General features: G+C 36.4%; 3 protein-coding genes across 3 annotated transcripts; all 3 read left to right on the top strand.

Annotated features, from left to right (window-relative positions):
* Positions 1-961: 961 nt before the first annotated feature.
* LOC120009022 lies at positions 962-3,430 on the top strand. The gene is made up of 3 exons (XM_038859449.1): positions 962-1,053; positions 1,265-1,473; positions 1,810-3,430. Exon 3 carries the CDS (start codon positions 1,893-1,895, stop codon positions 3,306-3,308), a length of 1,416 nt encoding a protein of 471 aa, XP_038715377.1. The 5' UTR covers positions 962-1,053; positions 1,265-1,473; positions 1,810-1,892; the 3' UTR covers positions 3,309-3,430.
* A 635-nt stretch (positions 3,431-4,065) lies between these two features.
* On the top strand, positions 4,066-8,638 carry LOC120009490 (cullin-1-like). The gene is made up of 12 exons (XM_038860108.1): positions 4,066-4,119; positions 4,286-4,356; positions 4,451-4,527; positions 5,616-5,730; positions 6,310-6,444; positions 6,545-6,644; positions 6,767-6,955; positions 7,046-7,093; positions 7,173-7,376; positions 7,469-7,546; positions 7,712-7,801; positions 8,315-8,638. The coding sequence occupies exons 1-12, from the start codon at positions 4,066-4,068 to the stop codon at positions 8,426-8,428; spliced, it is 1,275 nt and encodes a 424-aa protein (XP_038716036.1). The 3' UTR covers positions 8,429-8,638.
* A 1,239-nt stretch (positions 8,639-9,877) lies between these two features.
* LOC120009965 (sucrose nonfermenting 4-like protein) lies at positions 9,878-18,768 on the top strand. Its single transcript, XM_038860702.1, has 13 exons — positions 9,878-10,927; positions 11,156-11,243; positions 12,040-12,216; positions 13,625-13,732; positions 13,842-13,901; positions 14,359-14,448; positions 15,461-15,589; positions 16,437-16,581; positions 16,653-16,826; positions 17,830-17,893; positions 17,983-18,052; positions 18,249-18,369; positions 18,483-18,768. Exons 1-13 carry the CDS (start codon positions 10,803-10,805, stop codon positions 18,575-18,577), a joined length of 1,446 nt encoding a protein of 481 aa, XP_038716630.1. The 5' UTR covers positions 9,878-10,802; the 3' UTR covers positions 18,578-18,768.
* The last annotated feature ends 127 nt before the right edge of the window (positions 18,769-18,895 follow it).

The following is an 18,895-nucleotide window of genomic DNA, read 5'->3' on the forward strand; positions in this document are numbered from 1 at the left end:
AAAATTCGGTTTACGTCGCATAAACATTACAAATTATTTTGTCAAATCGATCCATTTATGCAGCATTTATACAACCATATCGATCTTCTAATGATCATTTACATAAGGGATACATATCCTTTGATTAAATTGAGTTATTTGAAACGGTTGGGTTTCGATCAATCAATCTTCTAATAGTTGTTTATATTACATGTTGAGTTTGTTTATTCTTATAAATTTTAAGTTTTGATATTTGATGTAGTTCAAAGTTATAGTAGCTAAAATATTTATAATTTACATTATTTATACATGATGTATGAATGGCTTCAATGTCTAGATTGTTAGTATTATTGGGTTTTTTTAAATGTTTGTAGAAAATATGCAAAATGATAACATAGAAATAATATGCAAGTATTCGGGTTTTAATATGAGCAAGAATATATAACTTTTACATTGTATGTGTATTTTTTGTGTAATAAAAGTTAGAAGGTATTTACTTTATCTTGGTCAATTGACCCATGTAAAAATTCTGTATTTTGTTGGGTGATTTTTCCATCACTGAGATTATTATTATTTTGGTTAATTTAATTAATTTTTGTCCATTTATGCTGTAAAAAAAATGACTGTAGACTGTAGTCACTCGGGTCGCATAAGTCAATAAGTCATATCGGCCGTCCCAGTCCATTATGGCATTATATGAAAACTGCATTTAAGTTTGGGCCTTGGGTGTGAACAAGCCCATATAGTCGATTTTCACTAGATGGATATACGTAGAGGTTTCATGGGCCATTTTGGCCCATTTAAAGCTTGCATTGTCACTACTACATCGAGGTTTTCGGCCCGTCTAGCTAGGCCCGGAGATAATGGGGGCCGTTAGAGGCCCAGATTTCTAATTGGGCCCTTAGACCCCTGAAGCCCATATTGAGCAGTCTAATTTGAGCTATTTTTTCGTTAATTATTATCTTAAAAAGGCAAAAGAAAACGAAGATGCAAAGTAAAAGAAACAATTCAGATAGAGGTAGAGGTGGCATGTTCATGCTTCAAACGAAAACAACTACCACACTCTCAGTCAATGTATATAATTTTTTTTTTTTGTGTGTGTGTAGTTGTTAATTATTATATTTATATATATATTGCTTGATAAATTATTCATGGGTTTAATTTCTTGATGAGATTCGTGCGCTTCTTTTAATTATTCACTTGCCCGATTAAGCAAGCAATCCTGTTTCACTCCCATAGTCCCATGAACTCTCTTTAATTTTCCTTACACTTGACGTTTTTACAGCTCTAAAACCTCGATTCCAAGCTGTTGAATAGCTACATTGGAGTACAATTGAAGTTTTTTGTTTTCTGTGAGAGCATAGTCAATGGGTTTAGTGAGAGAAGAAAAGGACGGTCGTTTTTGCAGTTTCAGTGAGAGAGGGTCGATGCAAATGAGAAGGGAAGAGCGATTCGACTTCAGTTTTACATTTACTATGGGAGATTCTTATCTGGGTATGTTCTAATTTCTATCGCTAACCTTTTGTTTTGTTGGAATTTTTTGGTAAGATTCAGTTTTTGTTCTTCTTCTCTGTTTGGCTTATGGCGTAGCTTGTGTCTGTCTATGATACTTGTCTCATGATTATGATCATCATCAAAGCCCGAATACAAACAATAGTTGAAATTTAATCCACTACATGAGACAGAATACTGTCATGAATACAAAGGTTTTTTTTAAAAAAAAATAAGTAGTTTCCTACATTTTCTCAACCAATCACACAGACCGAGTATTGTGTACTTTTTTCTTCTATGAAACTCGTTTTAAGTTTCTTTATTACATTGTATCTTTAGGTTAAAACATGGAATCATGAGGTAGAAGAACAAGACACAGCCGTGAGTGAAAAATAATCATTGGATTGCAGTTTGCATCAAGGATGGGAAAGTCATGCTTACCAAAATGCAGATTGGGGAGAATATTGAGTTGGCTTCAAATCCTGTTAGGGGGTCTTGTTATGATTGTAAGCATAGCAAACCTTTTCAAGTTGTATTCATCTGGATTTTTCTTGCATAATGAAGTCGTATGTCGACCCTATTATGGTGCCAAAGATCTCTATGAGGGGTTTGATCTGAGAGCATTGAACGATCGAGTTGGGGAAGTACTGAACAGGATGGACAGCTTGCAGGAAAAGCTTGAGCGAACAGTGCAAGAAATGGAAAAGAACAAAGACGGCTTGGTTAAAACCAATATTACGAGACTGGAACATAAGAAATTTTTAGAGGAGGAGGTGATTAGGCCTCTTTATAATGCTCATATTGCTCTTCGACAGATTCGATTACCTATGGCTGAAGGAATTAGAAACAGTACAATGAAAGAGGAACCCTTGATCAATACTTTCATTAGAGAAGAGATACGGAAGTATATTACTCCCAAAGAGAACAGACTTGGGAAGATTAATATTTATGGGAAAGAGAGGGTATATAACACAATTGGACATGCTTGTGTTTTGATGAAGAAAGAATTGGAAGAGTATATGGACTATGATATTGGATCTTACTGTAAAGATGATTGGAACCTTGCTCAGAAGCTCATGGTTAATGGTTGTGATCCATTGCCTCGAAGGCGGTGCTTGACCAGGGCCTCAAAAGTGTACCAGAAGCCTTACCCCATCAATGAGTCCTTGTGGAAAATTCCTGATGATAGAAATGTGCGATGGGGCAATTATCAGTGCAGAAACTTTACATGCCTATCGAGCAAGAATCCAAAGCGAGGATTTTCAAAGTGCATCAATTGCTTTGAGATGGAGTTGGAGAAGCTTAAATGGGTAACGAATACATCCAATAGTTCACTTCCTGTGGATTTTTGGATAAGTGATGTTCTGGCTATTAAGCCCGGGGAGATTAGAATTGGTTTAGACTTTGGCATTGGAACTGGAAGTTTTGCTGCAAGAATGAGAGAAAAAAATGTTACTATCATCTCAACTGCTCTGAATCTTGGAGCGCCATTCAATGAAATGATTGCACTGAGAGGCTTGGTTCCATTGTATGTAACATTGAATCAGCGCCTTCCCTTTTTTGACAACACAATGGACATAATTCACACTTCTGGGTTTATGGATGGCTGGATTGACCTGCAGTTGTTAGATTTTATCCTCTATGATTGGGATCGAATACTAAGGCCGGGAGGATTGCTGTGGATCGATCGGTTCTTTTGTGACAGGAAAGATTTGGATGACTTCATGTACATGTTTCTGCAGTTCAGGTACAAGAAACACAAGTGGGTTATTGCTCCTAAATCCAAGGATGAGGTCTATTTCTCTGCATTGCTTGAGAAACCTCAAAGAGCTATCTGAGTAAGGTTTTATTTACTATTCTCTTACCATGTCCTATTGTCCTTACATTAACAAACGCTCTTGAAAAACTGTGATATCTATTGTACAAGTGAAACCGGAAAGTTTTTTTTTCCCTCGCCTTAGATGCAAGATGTCTGCTTCAGAATTGGTGCATTTTCTCTCAACACATTTTTCTTTCATGATTATAAGTTAAACATGCTTTCTGATGACCGGACATCGTTTCTTGCAATACCCTTTAGTGATCTTTGAAAGTTATTTTCTCTCCATAGATTAATGGTGTAGTAATACTTTCTCCGGATCACGTATTATTGGTTTTGCTGATGAGCTCTTCTGATAAAATTTTTGCTATTACTTTTCGCCTTGCCATTGGCAGTTGTAGTTGATGGTGTCCACACTTTCTTAAGGTATTCCTGGTTCTTCATGGAAGCCTAAGACATTGCTTACTACCCATTTACTTATCTATCCTTAAGCTCGCCTTTGGAGTCTAGAAACTTTGATTTTGAATAGTCTATGAAAAACTGTCAGAAGGTATTATGCAGCTGTGTCTTTGGACAGGATCAGCATGAAATGTTTGTTGCCTTGTTTCCCTTAGCAGTTTGATTATCTTGCCGACTGTGATCAGTTTGAGCAATTGAGGGGTTCTGTGCAGCAATTTAAGGGTTTGGCTTGGTTTATTGAGCTCAGCTTAGGTGCGAGGCTTTCGCAGTGGACGGGGTTGAGATAGGTAGGATGTATGCAGACTTTATCCTTACATAATATGTATCGTGAGACTATTTCAAAAATTAAACTCGTGACCTTTGGGGCCAAGCTTGTATACTCTAATATAATATATTTTTTGGTGACCGAGGAATCACTTAACCTAGAATGCCCTTCGAATGGCTAAGTAGACGTAAATTTGGGGTCGTCAAAATAGCCCATTGAAATGAACTTGGAACTTGTAACTGTTCTCCTAATTTGGGCTGGACTGAATTTGATAGCTGGGTTTAAGCATTGGGCCTCCTTTTGGTGGAGCATTGGCCCAGAAAGCTGACGTCTTTTCCGTTCTGTGGTGGGTTTGCCATGGACTTGATTAATAGCCCATTAACCATGCGCGATCATCTGCTCTGATACAATGTGCACTGTGGAGTGTGGATCATTTGTAGTATATGTTTGTCCGAATGTAGAGGTGACAAACAGAACTCAAGCTCATCGGCCCGCCCAGTACGGCCTGTTGACCAAGGTCAATGTGCCTTGCTAGGCCCGGCCCAGCACCTCTTCACAGGCTGAGCTGGGTTTGCCGGCCCAATTTTAAAATTTTAAATTTTTTTTTTAATATTTAAGTATGGGAATAGTTATTGCAAATGAACTTGTAGCATAATATTTGAGTTTTCCATGAGTTCTTGGGTTCTAATCTTGCAAAAACACACATCCTTCAAATCCTTTTAAAAAAAGGCAAGCAAAAAGGCTAAGCCCATTAGGCTTGCCAGGTTGGGCCTTGTGATTTGAGGTTCACGGGCCTACGTGATAAAATTCGAAGACAACTGTACATCTCAGTTCAATCGTGAATATAATCTCAATTACATAATCAAAACCGAAGATGTGCGCTTAACCCGTACCTACCAAGATCCGTCTTGCCACCGATGCTACTCCTCGTGGATCTCTCTTTCTCTCTATCTCAATCTCTCATACACTGCTTCTCAATGAGAGATTGGATTTACACTCTATACATGAACAATACATTAAATATTGAACTGGTTCATAAGGGCACAATATGCTTGTAGTCATAGGGGAAGAGTCACATTAATAGTATTTACATGGTGGTTTTGGGGTTACATGAAGAGTATGTGAATTATGTTTGTACTCAAAATTTTGAAATAAATAAACCATAAATTAAATAAACTAGACACTAATCTCACCACATTTAGTTCAAAAATCCTCTAATTTTAAATTTATAATTCGATTCAAAACTGACTATTAAATTTTAATATTTAAATTATAAAATGACTATGGATAATTGATATTTAAAGTCAATTGATCGAATCTCATAGTATAATGGATTGATATTTATGGAGATATTTGGTTGATATTACAAAATATTATAATTGATTGTCTCAATTAATCTCTTTTTGGGTCTCAATTAATTTTAATTTCAATAAATATTTTTTTGAAATATCATTGAAAATTTTACTTCTTTGGAATTGAAGTTTGGGCACACCTGTGCCTAACTCAGCGTGTGCTTAATCCAACCGATTATCAATCGAGTGACCTCTAGTTGATATTTTCAATAAATATTTAATCTGTAATAATTACCAATTAACACGTGTGTAGCCAAAAAAACCAAAAGACGTAACGCAACAGAAAATAGAAAGACCCCCTTCCTCGTCTTCATCGAGGAAGGTATTTCTCTTCCACAGCCGAGTTTTCGAGTTCGACAGACAGTCAGGTAATATGATTTTTGTATAAAGATTACATTTTTCTTTTCAAACGTGTAGTTTCAGAATCGTTGCATGGTGTTCTTACTTTTTTTTTGGTTCTCTAAATCTTTATTATTTGGAGTTTTGTTGGGGTTTATGTGGGTTTCATTAGTTCTTCAATGTCAAATGTTTATTATGATATTTTTCATTTTTGATAATGTGATTGCATGCAATGACTCTCTGTTTAGTGTTATCGCTTTATATGATTTTTGGGATTTTTGTTCTGCATTTTCTGACATTTTCATTGTTTGCATGTCAAGAAAATCGTTTTCGTTGGTAAGGTGCTGTGAAAAGTTTTCAAGTGTTTGTTCTGCTAAGTCGGTGCATTCAATAATTGGGTTTTTTATTCAGCATTTTCTGCGATTTTCGCTTGTTTGCATGCCAAGAAAATCGTGGGTATGGTGCTGGGAAAACTTCAATTTCAGTTTTAGGGGCTTATTCTCCGTTTGATTGGTGATAAGTTATTCAATTGATCTTGTCTTTCTGCAATTAATTACTTTCTTGACTTCTTATGGCTGACTTCTTTGTTGCTGTTCTTGAGGGAACAGAGCCATGTTTCCTAAAGAAATTTCAGTTGATGAAGGGCTGATGATAATGGAAGAGGCAATTGTGAAGGCAAGAAGAATCATTCAAGGCGAATCGGATTTAAAGTTCACTACCGAAGAATATTTTAGATTCTATGAGTATCCTTTGTGTTATTCAAAAGGAATTTTTCTTAAGTCTTGTGAAGAGTACTTTACTTCAGTTTTCATAATCTTGATTGATCCTTCACTACTTTGGTAGATGTGTTTATTTCATGTGCGTTAATCCTAACAATTACGGAAAAACAAATGAGATTTATGATAGATTCAAGGAGAGCTTGGAGGAGAGCATTGTTTCGACAGTAAGATGTCATGGGTGTTTTTGCATCCATACGGATTCTTCTTTCTCAGACAAATCGCCTCACTATTTCACCATATGCTCTTGCACAAAAGTGGTGATTATTCTTCTACCATTTAATTTCAGGTACTGCCATCGTTAGCCAACAAAAGCGGTGCTCCTTTGTTGACAGAACTTGTTGTAATGTGGTGTAATTACAAGAAGATGTCAAAGAGGCTAATCGGATTCTTCCAATACCTGGACCGGTTCTTTATCCCACATTCTGCCAAAGTTCTGTCGCTTAATGATACCTGTATTAATTGTTTTCAAGAACTGGTTAGATCTTTTTTCCCTCTCTTTTTTTCTATCCTATTTTGATCGAAGGGTTCTGTGAGCATGATTTTTTAAAAAAAAATTATGTTTCAGGTTTTTGAGAAGCTAGTCCATGAATTTTGTACAGCTGCAATATCGCTGGTTGGTGGAAAGAAATGCTTCATCTAAGCTATTACATTTTCTGTCCACGCATTTGGTTCTAATTTGAATTTGCACGCAGATCAATCAGGAGCGTGAAGGGTCACACATAGATTGGAATGTACTGAAGAATGCCTTGCTTATATTTGTAGAAATTGATGGATGTGGTAGATCAAGGTATTATCAAGAGTTTGAGAAGGCCATGCTGGAAGAAGCTGCTAATTACTACTCTCGGTTAGCTGAGGGGTGGCTTCTGTATGATTCATGTGCTGATTACATTCAAAAGGTTTTTCTTGCTGGAATTTAAATAACCTGTTGATAACTTTTTGGTGCATATTTGGATGGTCTATATTCTTAAAATGTTATATATTTTTTCAGGTTAAATGGTGCATAAATCGGGAGAAAGAAAGAGCCAGTTGCTGCTTCCCTTGTTGCACTGGAGAAAAGTTACTAAAGGTATTACTGTCTTTTGCAGACCCTGAAAGCTCGCAAGTCTAGACAAATAATTCACTTAGAAAATGTTGTTTCCTTGATATCTGCATTGTTGTTGTGTCAAGTTTACTATCTGTTTTGAAATTTGATCAACTTTTTATTCTGTGCCCATCCTGATTCCTTTTGCAGGTTGTCATAGCTCAGTTGGTGGAGAATAGAGTGGCTAGGTTGAACGAAAAGCAGCAAGCTGAGAACTGTGGCCTATTCACCGATTTTCAGGTGTGGACATACTCTCGTTTACGAAACTATGACCTGTTAGATTAAAACAGTTATTGAATTGTAATATGTCTGTAACGTATGACAAATGTATATACCATTATGTTAACCACTGTGACCGGGCAAGGCAATGTCCTAAATGTGTGCTATCAGGGATGGTTATAAGTTGTAATGTTTTGGTTCTTGGATAAAATTTTATTGATAATATGATTCAAGTAGTGAAACCGGGCTTGTTTATTTTGTACGGATTTGGCATAAACGTGACGTGTGCAAGTAATGACCCTATTACCATATCACCATATAGAGCTAAGGTGAATTAGATTGGTTGGAGTACATTTTTTAAAGATCTGTTGATTTCAAACATGTCAAGTTTGAATTTTTTTTCCTGCTCTGCCGTGACGGGTCATCTTCTTCAGTTTGCAATTACAAACAGTTTTGCTGTTGTTTGCTTGCTTGTTCTTTGGTTTCCTGAACTGATTGTCCTTCTGATACACTGCCAATGAGAATCATATCCAGGAAATGTTGTCCAAATGTGCTGGGATGAGGCTGGAAGAGGGAAGCCCCACATCGACACCAGGGGAATGGCTGTCTTCTTTGATGGAAAACTCAGCTCATATAAATGGAGTATGATTGGTCTTGATCAAGAATGTTTGATGACCGTGGGTGCTTGTACTAATCTTACTGATGCATAGCAAAGATAGTGTTTTGTTTTTTGTTTGGTGGGTGTTACCCTTGCTTTCAGAATTTTCTTTTGGTATCCTATCACGCTGATTCCTCTCACTTGTTAGGTTTGAGGAATTTGACTCTTACTGGTTAATGAAAGGGATGTTATCTTTTCAAGTCGATGTTGAATGGTATTTTTTTCCTTTGGTAATGGGAAACGAGTAAACTCGTTTGTCCCAATCCTATATGGACCTAGACTCGGGCCTTAAGGTCATAAAATTTTTCCACCCGTCGAAATGATAAGATAAGTTAGGTTAGTGAAAATTGAATTCAAGACCTTCCGAGTCCAATTGATATGGCCTCAAAGAAATTGACCAATTAGGCCGTTACCCACGTGATTCATATTAGTCTCTTTGAGTGTGTGGTAAAATAGACATGTTTAGAGGTTAGACATGAACCTGAGAATAATCAATTAATAAGGATAAACATATTAGTCTGTGACACTACATTTGAATATCATCAAACTCAGCACTTAAACCACCAGTCAAATAGAAAATTGAGAAACTGAAACAAGGGATTTTAAGTTCCTTCCTATGACATATCTTAATTCTATTCCAAACTTCTAGTTTTTTCTCTTAGACCTCACATTTCTTCCTCCTTCCACTGCTTCTTGATTTGATTGAATGTCCCCTTCCTCCTAGTTTTTCTCCCTTGACCAAGCAAATCACTTTTTTTTTTTAAACGGGGATTCGAATTACAAGCCCACTCTAACTAGTGGATCGGGCCAAATGACTCATTAGTTGAACGGTAATCATGTTGGATGTAAAGGATCACACATCCATTAGGTCGTGGCTTCGTTTCGAATCCTACACTCCCCAAACCACTGTTTAAAAAAAATAAATAAAAACAAAGTGGCTCGGGCGTATGCAAATCACTTTTAGGGGAGGATAAATTTGATATTGAGTCTTGCCATTTTCTAATTAATTAATTAATTAATTTATGTATTTTGAAGGTCTTAACCTCCAGGCTCCGTCAACAGGTGGAGGAGGAGGCAGGCGAAGACTGGTAACTGGAGATGCCTTTGAGGACCAAGCTTGATGCGGGATAGCTGGTGTGGGCCACAATTCACATTGTGCAAAAGTACCCACATAAGTGGGCTTGGGCCCAATTCACACAATGATATTGGGCCCATGTGGAAGCACTCCAAGCTGTGGATTGCCAATGGCCCAATTAGAATTGCAGTTGTAATTAATTGAGCCATTTTTGTGTGACTTATTGTTTACCAACCCTCAAAGATAATAAAATTCTGACCGTTTTAAATTATAAAAAATATAAAGGATGTCACAACTCACTACTTGCAAAATCCTTCTAGCTTTCCCTCCCTCGCAATTCTGTCTGTGATGTTGAACGATACCGTTGCGACGGTATTACATTCTTGGAATATTTAAATATTTATTTAGTTGTACAATCCATACAAAAATATATTTCCTTGTACTATCAATTTATTTTTGTTAAGGTAATTATTGTATTTCCTAATAAATGTATAATCCCTTAAATATTTTTCCAAAAGAATATATATTTAATTTATTTTCATACCAAACAATTGTACAAATGTGTCTTTTTATTTTTATCTTAATTTCATGGTTTTTAATTGGACGAGCATTATATAATTTTTTTTATTTTTTATTTTTTTTTCTCTCTTCTGCACTTCCTTCTGTCCTCAGGGATTCTTCATTGAGAGACCACAAACATACCTTTTAAGCTATACTCTCCTTAATTTTTCTCAATCAAATTAGGGTTTTGTTTATCTTTCTTGGGCACTATTTACGAACCACATTTACCCATCAACTGTTACCACAATTTCGCTATCTGTTTCTTCACCAAGTTCCGACCTTTAGGGCTTCTCGATTTGTTTCATTCATGAGTTCTTTATTTATTTTTTGCGGCAGATCAGAGCTCGGATTGGCTGTGATTGCGTGATTTCAGCTTGTTGGGTTGCTGGGAATTTCAAGCTTGTTGACTAATGGTGCTTAGAGTGTCCGCTATCGGGTTTTTTTAGGAGTTTCGCGTACAAGTTTGTTGAAATTCCGTGATTTTTTTGATAAAATTTTGATTTTTGGGGCTCGATTCTTATTTGGTGACTCTGCATGTTGCAAGCATTGCGGGGTCCTCTGTACAGGCGAAGAGGATCCCAAAATTGAGGTCTTAATTCTTAAATCGTTGTTTTTTGAAGTTTGAATCATACAACCGTGTCTGCAGCGACTGTAGCCGTTGAAGAAGTATCACAGTTTGCAAGTTTTGGACTAATTTTGGGCGTGTGCGATAGTAAATTTGGGGTAAAATGTTTAAACCTGGTGCAGATGGTGGACGTGACGATAGTGGAGCTTCAAGACCCGTTTTGATTCCAATGCGGTTCGTGTGGGCTTATGGGGGAAGAAGCGTCTATCTTAGTGGCTCATTCACTAGGTGAGTTCTTAGGTTAATCATATTTTTGTTGTATAACCACTAACTGGAATGTAATATTACTGTCAGTGAATGGCTTTTTTGGATTTTAAGTCATTGGCTAAAGGATAAATGTATTGCGTTAGAGCTTTTGTGTTTTCCCTCCCCAAATTGATGCATGGAGTGGTGCTGTAACGATATGTTTAGATTCACGTTTTCATGTTATGGTTTGGCAACCATGTATATGCGCAGGTGGTCTGAGCATATACTTATGTCTCCAATGGAGGGTTGTCCAACTGTGTTTCAAGTAATTTGCAACTTAACTCCAGGATATCACCAGGTGAGATATTTGGAGTATCGTTCTTTCTCTATGAATCCAAACCTCATGTTACTTCATTTTCATTTTTTTTTTGATTCTGCTGTGGGTATCCTTGTTGTATCTTGATGATTCAACTCATTTCTTTTCTTTTTGTAAAGGATATTTTTTTAGAAATTATAGTCTTTACGATGGCTGTTGCCATGCCATTACTAGACTGTCATCTTGTAGATTAATATATTAACATAAGAAAGCAAAATATTCCTACTATTTGTCCCAATTCGCACCGGTTGAAAAGAGAAGGAGAGTGGACGGGTACATTTTGTGCTTTGTTCAGACATAAGCTTTGAATAGAGAGGAAAAGACAAACTTTTTCCCTTCAAAAAAGAGAAGGCTATAGGTCTTGATGAAAATGCTGCTAATTGAGAAGACACCTTTCAACTCTATGCTAGGCAAATTCAGTTGTTTTCAGTAGAATACAATACTGCACATAAATCTAATTACCGTTTGCAGTTATATCTAAACCTTTTTCTCAACTTTTGTTTTGCATGGCCTTGGTATTATTCCATTAATCCAATGTGAAATTTTCTAGAGGTTTGACTTTTATGCAGGTGAAAGAGATTGTTTAAGTTAGTCTAAGTCCTAATTATGTGCAGTTATGAATTAATCTTTTAATGATTTTTGCATAAATAGTATGATTTCTGTGCTTGGTGTGAAGTATTTGGTGTGAGTAATATTCAGATTTAAAGGCGTAGGTTTTTTTTTTTTTTTTTTGGACTTTTATAGTTACATTGAGATTTTTTGGCACCTTCACATGCAGTACAAGTTTATTGTCGATGGAGAATGGCGGCATGATGAGCTACAGCCCTTTGTGAGTGGAACCAATGGGACAGTAAACACCGTTTTTTTAGCTAGAGAATCAGATATGATCCCGACAATTGTTTCTCAGGCTCCTGGCAGATCTAACATGGAGCTCGATGATGTCTTCTTACGTCCTGTAAGAAAAATGTTCTTGTTTTTGGGTATTGCTTTACGTACTTATTAGGGGTATGGGTGTATGACTTGATTGTGCTGGTATGTGATGGGCCTGATGGCCACAATTTATTGTCATCATTCATCTTACTTGATTTCCGTTTTGATTTATTCGCCATGATTGTAAACTGTAAAGCTCTTGAGTCATAAAAATAGTTAAAGTTGATATCTTTTTGAGGAAGAATTTATAGTTGAAAATTACATCAGTATCTCAATTATGCAAGATTGTTGGTGTTTGCAATGTTCAAGAGTTCTGCCTTTTCTTGGACATTCCACTGTTATTGGGATCCTCACTCAGCCTTGGCACCATTTGGGATCCACATCACCAGATTTGAGTACTCTTGTATCGATGAAAAATTGAAATACAAGCATGAAGTTTATCTAAAAAATAAGCATGGATGGTGAGAAAAGATGTGTAGTCCATATAGTTGAGGTAACTTGCAGATAGATTATTTCTTCCTTGCATGCTTCATGATACAATTTTGAGTGGAGGAGAAGGATAAAAGAAAATCTTCTTTGCATTTATTGGGGCTGGAGAGAGGGAAGGGTGAAGACAACTACATGTCTATTTCTACTTTATCACACACCGAAGCTGGTGCGATAGATGCAACAAAGTAAACTATGGGACAGCATAGGGTTTCAACTAATTTTGCATTCTTGTCCCACTAATATCATACATCAGTATACTGTTGTACCTATTCCCTGTACCAAAATGTCCCATGCATTGGTAACCTTTGTGAATCCCGTACTTCCACGTCTATGGTTCGCTGTATATAAGCTTGCCTTGCGTAAAATGTTGCGTCAGAGGAGTTTCGATCATTTAATATGTCCGGGAAAAAATAGTAAGGAGAAGTCAATTTATTACAAAACTAGAATGGGAGGTAGACTGAAGGACCTTTATTAGACTTTTTCATTTTGTGATGGATCCCTCCAATATGCATCCCCTTTATTGGCTTCTTTCTGGTAGGGGATCATGAATATTTAATTCCTCTTAACTCATTGACTTTCTTCTTCCCATGCCAAAAGGTTGCTTTGCTTCCCTTCCATGAGTTCTGAGCAAAGGGTCTTGGAAGTTTGCACATGGTGATTTCCTGACTGATGTACACTGACCTAAATTCCTAATTGGTGATTTGAAACATCTGAGTGGCTAATGGTTGAAATTTTTTTAACATCAAATATTATTTTTACCTTTTTGTGGACAAACCTTTGTTCTGGAAACTGACACATGGCAATTACGATAGTTTAACTGGAAAATTAATATACTGAATGTTAGAGTTGTCTCATATCCTTATTTAATATTTTATTGCAATTTTTATTTCTTATTTTATTCTACCTAAAAAATGTGTCACATCATTGGGCCGTTAAATTTTTAGGATACAATTCCAAGGATATCGGATGCTGATTTGAAAGTTTCTCGTCAACGGATATCCGTGTTCTTATCAGGACAGACTGCATACGAGTTACTGCCTGAATCGGGCAAGGTTTGAACGCTTTACCTTTTCTGGCATCTGTTATTGTGGACATATATTGGAATTGAACTGCTTACTTTTAGCAAGCATCAACACTTTCTTATTTTGTTTTATATTGCAGGTTATGGTCTTGGATATTAATTTACCGGTGAAGCAAGCATTCCATCTCCTCTATGAACAGGTTAATCTCATTGATGCATAGCCTTACATGTATCCAGAAACATCCATGCCTAGAGTAATTCTTACTTTTGGTATATACTGTTGTAGATAGGAAGTTAAAACCTACTTTAATTGTCTCTATGTATATATAACATTTTCACTTTCTTTTATATTGGTCTCGAGAGATTTTTCTCTTATGCAATTTTCAGAATTAAACATTAATTCATTTCACAAAAGTTAAGATGCATAATCATTACTTCTAGTGGGCCAGCCTTGGAATAGTGATAAAGCTCTTCCATTGCAAAGTAGGCCTTCAATCCACGTAAACAGCATCTCCTAATGGAGGAGTAAGGATATGTTGATTTCTGCTCTCAGTCCTATGACACTGACACCCTTGTTTTTTCGGTTTGACTCTAGGCATTACTTTTCATTACCAGATATTATGTTTATGAGTTTTTACAGTTTTAAGCTATTTTCAGGGAATCCCTGTGGCTCCTCTGTGGGACCTCTGCAAATATCAATTTGTTGGAGTTCTAAGTGCAGTGGACTTCATCCTGATCCTAAGAGAGGTGTGTCTGAAACTCTGAATCAGATGAAAATTAGTTGTAATATTTTTAAAAATATTTTTTTGTGATAAGTTTGGAGTAAAATTTTAATTTTACTTTGGAAAGATATACAAGCTACGCCAACATCTATAGGAAAAAATGATAAAAGTTCTTGAAAGTAGAACTTTTGATAATAGGGATTGTTCTATAGACGTTTATCATTGACATTATATGCGCTACTTTAAAACTTTGTGCCTCCCATTCTTTAAAATCTTGTTGAGGCCATTTGTTTGTCCTCTTTGTAACTTTTGATGCACCTTCTTGGTGCCTGTTAAAAAAATTCTTTTCCCTTCAAAAAGAAAAAAATTTCCTGGTACAGCCATGGGCCCACAAGGTGGAATAATTCCACCCTACTACAGTAGTACTACATACCTGAAAAGATGAAAACAAGATATAGTTTGGATATTACACTTCCAAACAATCTTATGTGATTTCTTATATTTGATTGAAGCTACCAATCTTGGATCAAATAGTCTCTTTGTTGGATATTGCTTGTCCAAACAATCTTAGCTGATTTCTTATATTTGATTGAAGCTACCCATCTTGGATCAAATAGTCTCTTTCTTTGGCTATTACAATTTACAAGTCCAAATGATCTTAGGTGATTTCTTAATATGCTCACTTATGCCGCAATTTATGAGTTGGGCATCTTGTCTCTTCTCATTCAAACAGTATGCGTGGTACATTATTGCGAGGTGTTAGCAGACTAACAGAATATCACCTTTAACATAAAGGGCATTCTTCAATCTGACAAACTTCTGGTCCTCTGGATGCATTCTTCCCCCTCATCCAACCAACTCTAATTCTGTTGGATTTTCTTTATAAAATACCTGACAGTTTCGTAAAACTTGGAATATGGCGCAGCTAAGTCAAATTGAATGAAATTATGTAAAACCGTATGTAGCTGTTTTCTTGTCATGCATTTGGAAACCTTTTATGCCTAAATCGTTTAACGTTGTCTAACTGCTAAATCCAGCTAGGAAATCGTGGATCTAGTTTGACAGAAGAAGAATTAGAAACGCATACAATAGCAGCATGGAAGGAGGGCAAAGTACAACTTAACAGACAAATAGATGACAGAGAAAGAGCTTCTCATCTCATCTCTGTAAGTGCTCTATTTGATGTATTGTCGCCTGTGCCACTAAATTAGTTATTCAACCATGGTTTCTTAAGTTGTGGTCCCTTATTTCTTTAATAGAACTTCCTTTTTCCATTCAAAAAAATTTCTTTGCACTTTGTCTGAGTGGGGATTATTTATGGAGGTCTTGACTTAATGCCTGCATCCTCTGCTAATTTTTTGATGCTACAATATTTGCCTTTTCACTTTCATATTCGTTTAAGATACGATGTTCCAGAATGTCTTGAACTTCTTCACGTGCTTTTCATTAGCGAGAAGTTTTAAGTGGCTTACTTTATATGATGTAGTTTATAAACTACTAATGTAGATTTTTACTAGGATTGAGCAAAACCAGAAACCCTAACCCCAAATCACCACAATTCAAGAACCCTGGAACAGAAATCCTCAATTCCTAGATTTCTTAAAACTGAAACATAGCGTCCAACAAACAATAATACTGGCTGAATCTTTAAATTAAAACAGTATTGCCCTGAATATCTCAGGTAGGGTCGGATAGGCTCACCTTCCCCTCTCAACCTCTGAGCTTGTAAAGGAATCTATCTTATTGCAAACTATTGCTGTAAAAGTTCAGTCTCTCCCATTAATGGTGAACAGCTTCTGTGTGTTTTTTTAACATCCAAAATTTTATATGTAATGTGTTTGATTGATTGATAATTATCTTGTCTGCTGACTCTTTCGTTTAAACTTGTATTTCATGGTAAATTAGTATTTCACTAATTTTTCTTGAACTTAAACTCCTTATAACTACCACTTGAATGTTTATCTTTAATACTGGTCATTCACTATTATAATACCTTTTGAGTGTAATGTCCAGGCTGGGCCTTATGATTCACTGAAAGACGTTGCTTGCAAGATTCTGCAAAACAACATCTCAACAATTCCCATCATCCATTCTTCTGGACAAGATGGTTCTTTTCCGCAGCTACTGCATCTTGCTTGCCTTTCTGGAATACTGAAGTGTAAGTTTTGTCATTGTTATAATTGGTTCAGGGAACATGTCGTGGTGTTAATATCCGGGCCTGATTTTCAGGTATATGCAGACATTTTAGACATAGCTATAGTTCCTTGCCAGTTCTTCAGCAACCAATTTGTACAATTCCTTTGGGCTCCTGGCTTCCAAAAATTGGTGAATCTAGTGGACGGCCATTTACAATGCTGAGACCAAATGCTTCTGTTGGTGCTGCCCTGTCTTTGTTACTGCAAGGTTAGTGTCTCCTAACTATGGTCTTCAGGAAATTTTGTTTATGCTGATGGAGTAGATATTTAATCTCAAATTGACACTTTTAGTGCTTGTTCTTTTATCATAAAACTTGGTTCTGTATATTTGCTGCCTTCCCAATTTTCTTAAATGCATCATCATTTGTATGAGGTAACCTAAATGAAGATTTATTGAAATAAATTTGGGTAGCAGTTACTGTGAAATGGAGGAATATATGAATGGTTTTTCTTTTCCGATGCTTCTACCCAGAGTTTAGTTGAAGGTGCCAACTGGGTTTAGCCAGGGGTTGATCCATGATGTTAGCAGTAGATATGTCAATTGAATCAAAACTATGTAATGTTATATAAGTCACCATGGTTGGCCAAGAAAGGTCGCTAATCTCATTATTTAATTTTCAATCCTAGCAAATTCTTTGAGACACGTGACACCTTAGCTAATCTTGTTATTAATAATTTAAGCCACGCCCCCACCATGGTGGGGAGTTTCTTTAGATCTCCTCGAAGTATATTTATTCAAAAGAACTTATATTAATAAAAATCAAGAATCATTTCAGAGTCTTAATCATTCAGAAAATGTCATTCGCAGTAATAAAATAGTAACTCTAGGAAAGCAATTAACCAATGCTCCTGACTAGAAGTTAAAATAAATTATCTAAATTTAGGGTTAAACGAGTGTGTCCTAAACCATGACCGGTTTGTATAATTTTCTGCTGGGTGTTTTCTCCTGCTAGGCCATGGTCCAAACAGACTGGTCCCTGGCTACATTGATTTGATCTCAGGGTGCTTCAGTTTTAGAAATGCTAAATTTTTTCACTGGGAGAGTTGGCAATTGTTGGGTCCATTGTCGTTCTTGTCTTCAATTGAAGGAATCATCTCTCTCTCTCTCTCTCTCTCCCACATGAGTGTGATCCTTGCCATGAACATTACTAACTTGTTCTCCTGTATCATGAACTTTTGCTCATCCAGTGCTATTACATTGCCTTTCACAGATGATGTCAGTTCAATACCAATAGTGGATGACAATGACTCATTGCTCGATATTTATTCTCGAAGGTACGTATATGCATAATTTTTCTTTTATTTTGTTTTTTATTGTAGAGAATAAAACTTAACGAGGCAACTACTTGTTATTTTCTCGACAGTGATATTACTGCTTTGGCAAAGGATAAAGCCTATGCTCAGATTCATCTTGATGAAGTTACTATTCAGCAGGTAATTGCTTACTGCTCAGAGGCATTTATTTATATGTTCTGGCAGATGTTTCCTGGACAAACCATTGCAAAGTCTGCATAAATGTCAACATCTGAAATGTTTACTGCTTAATGAGGATGAACACTCATTTTGCTCGAAATTTAGGAAAATTATGCACGACTGAATCTTAGTTCTTCATCTCCTTTCACTTGTACAGGTACTGCAACTGGGACAAGATGCGAATTCTCCTTATGGCTTCTTCAATGGACAGCAGAGATGTCAGATGTGTTTGAGTTCTGATCCTCTGCAAAAAATTATGGAGCGATTGGCAAACCCTGGTAATCTCTCCCATGAACAACTATTTCTGACTAGTTGCTGTAGTTGCACTTCTGTTTGTTGATTTTGGATGTAGATTTAACCAAGCATTTTATTGCTCCTTTTTTTGTTACAGGGGTTAGAAGACTTGTTATAGTCGAGGCCGGCAGCAAGCGTGTACAAGGGATCATCTCATTGAGTGATGTGTTCAGGTTCTTGCTTGCTACCTGAGATCTTGGCCACCGAACTGCATAGAGGGGGGGTGTCCAATGGTGGCTGGGACAAAGAACTAATGTATTTGAATGGGGCCAATTGCCCCTGCGGAGATTTTTACAAGACTAGGATTGATTTCAAAACAATAAACAAAAACCCAAACTGAAAAGGAAGAAAAACAATAATGAAAAAAAAAATCTTGGATTTTCGAAACATTTGTGACGTATAAAATGAAACATGTGAGAGATGCATGAAACCTCCATTGCACTTGAGCCGAAATTTGGGAACTTCTTAAATCCCACCCCAAAATGATGGGATGGGATTTCACCTTTTTTT

The sequence above is a fragment of the Tripterygium wilfordii genome, chromosome 11 (assembly GCF_013401445.1).
Source record: "Tripterygium wilfordii isolate XIE 37 chromosome 11, ASM1340144v1, whole genome shotgun sequence".
Classification (NCBI taxonomy): Eukaryota; Viridiplantae; Streptophyta; class Magnoliopsida; order Celastrales; family Celastraceae; genus Tripterygium; species Tripterygium wilfordii.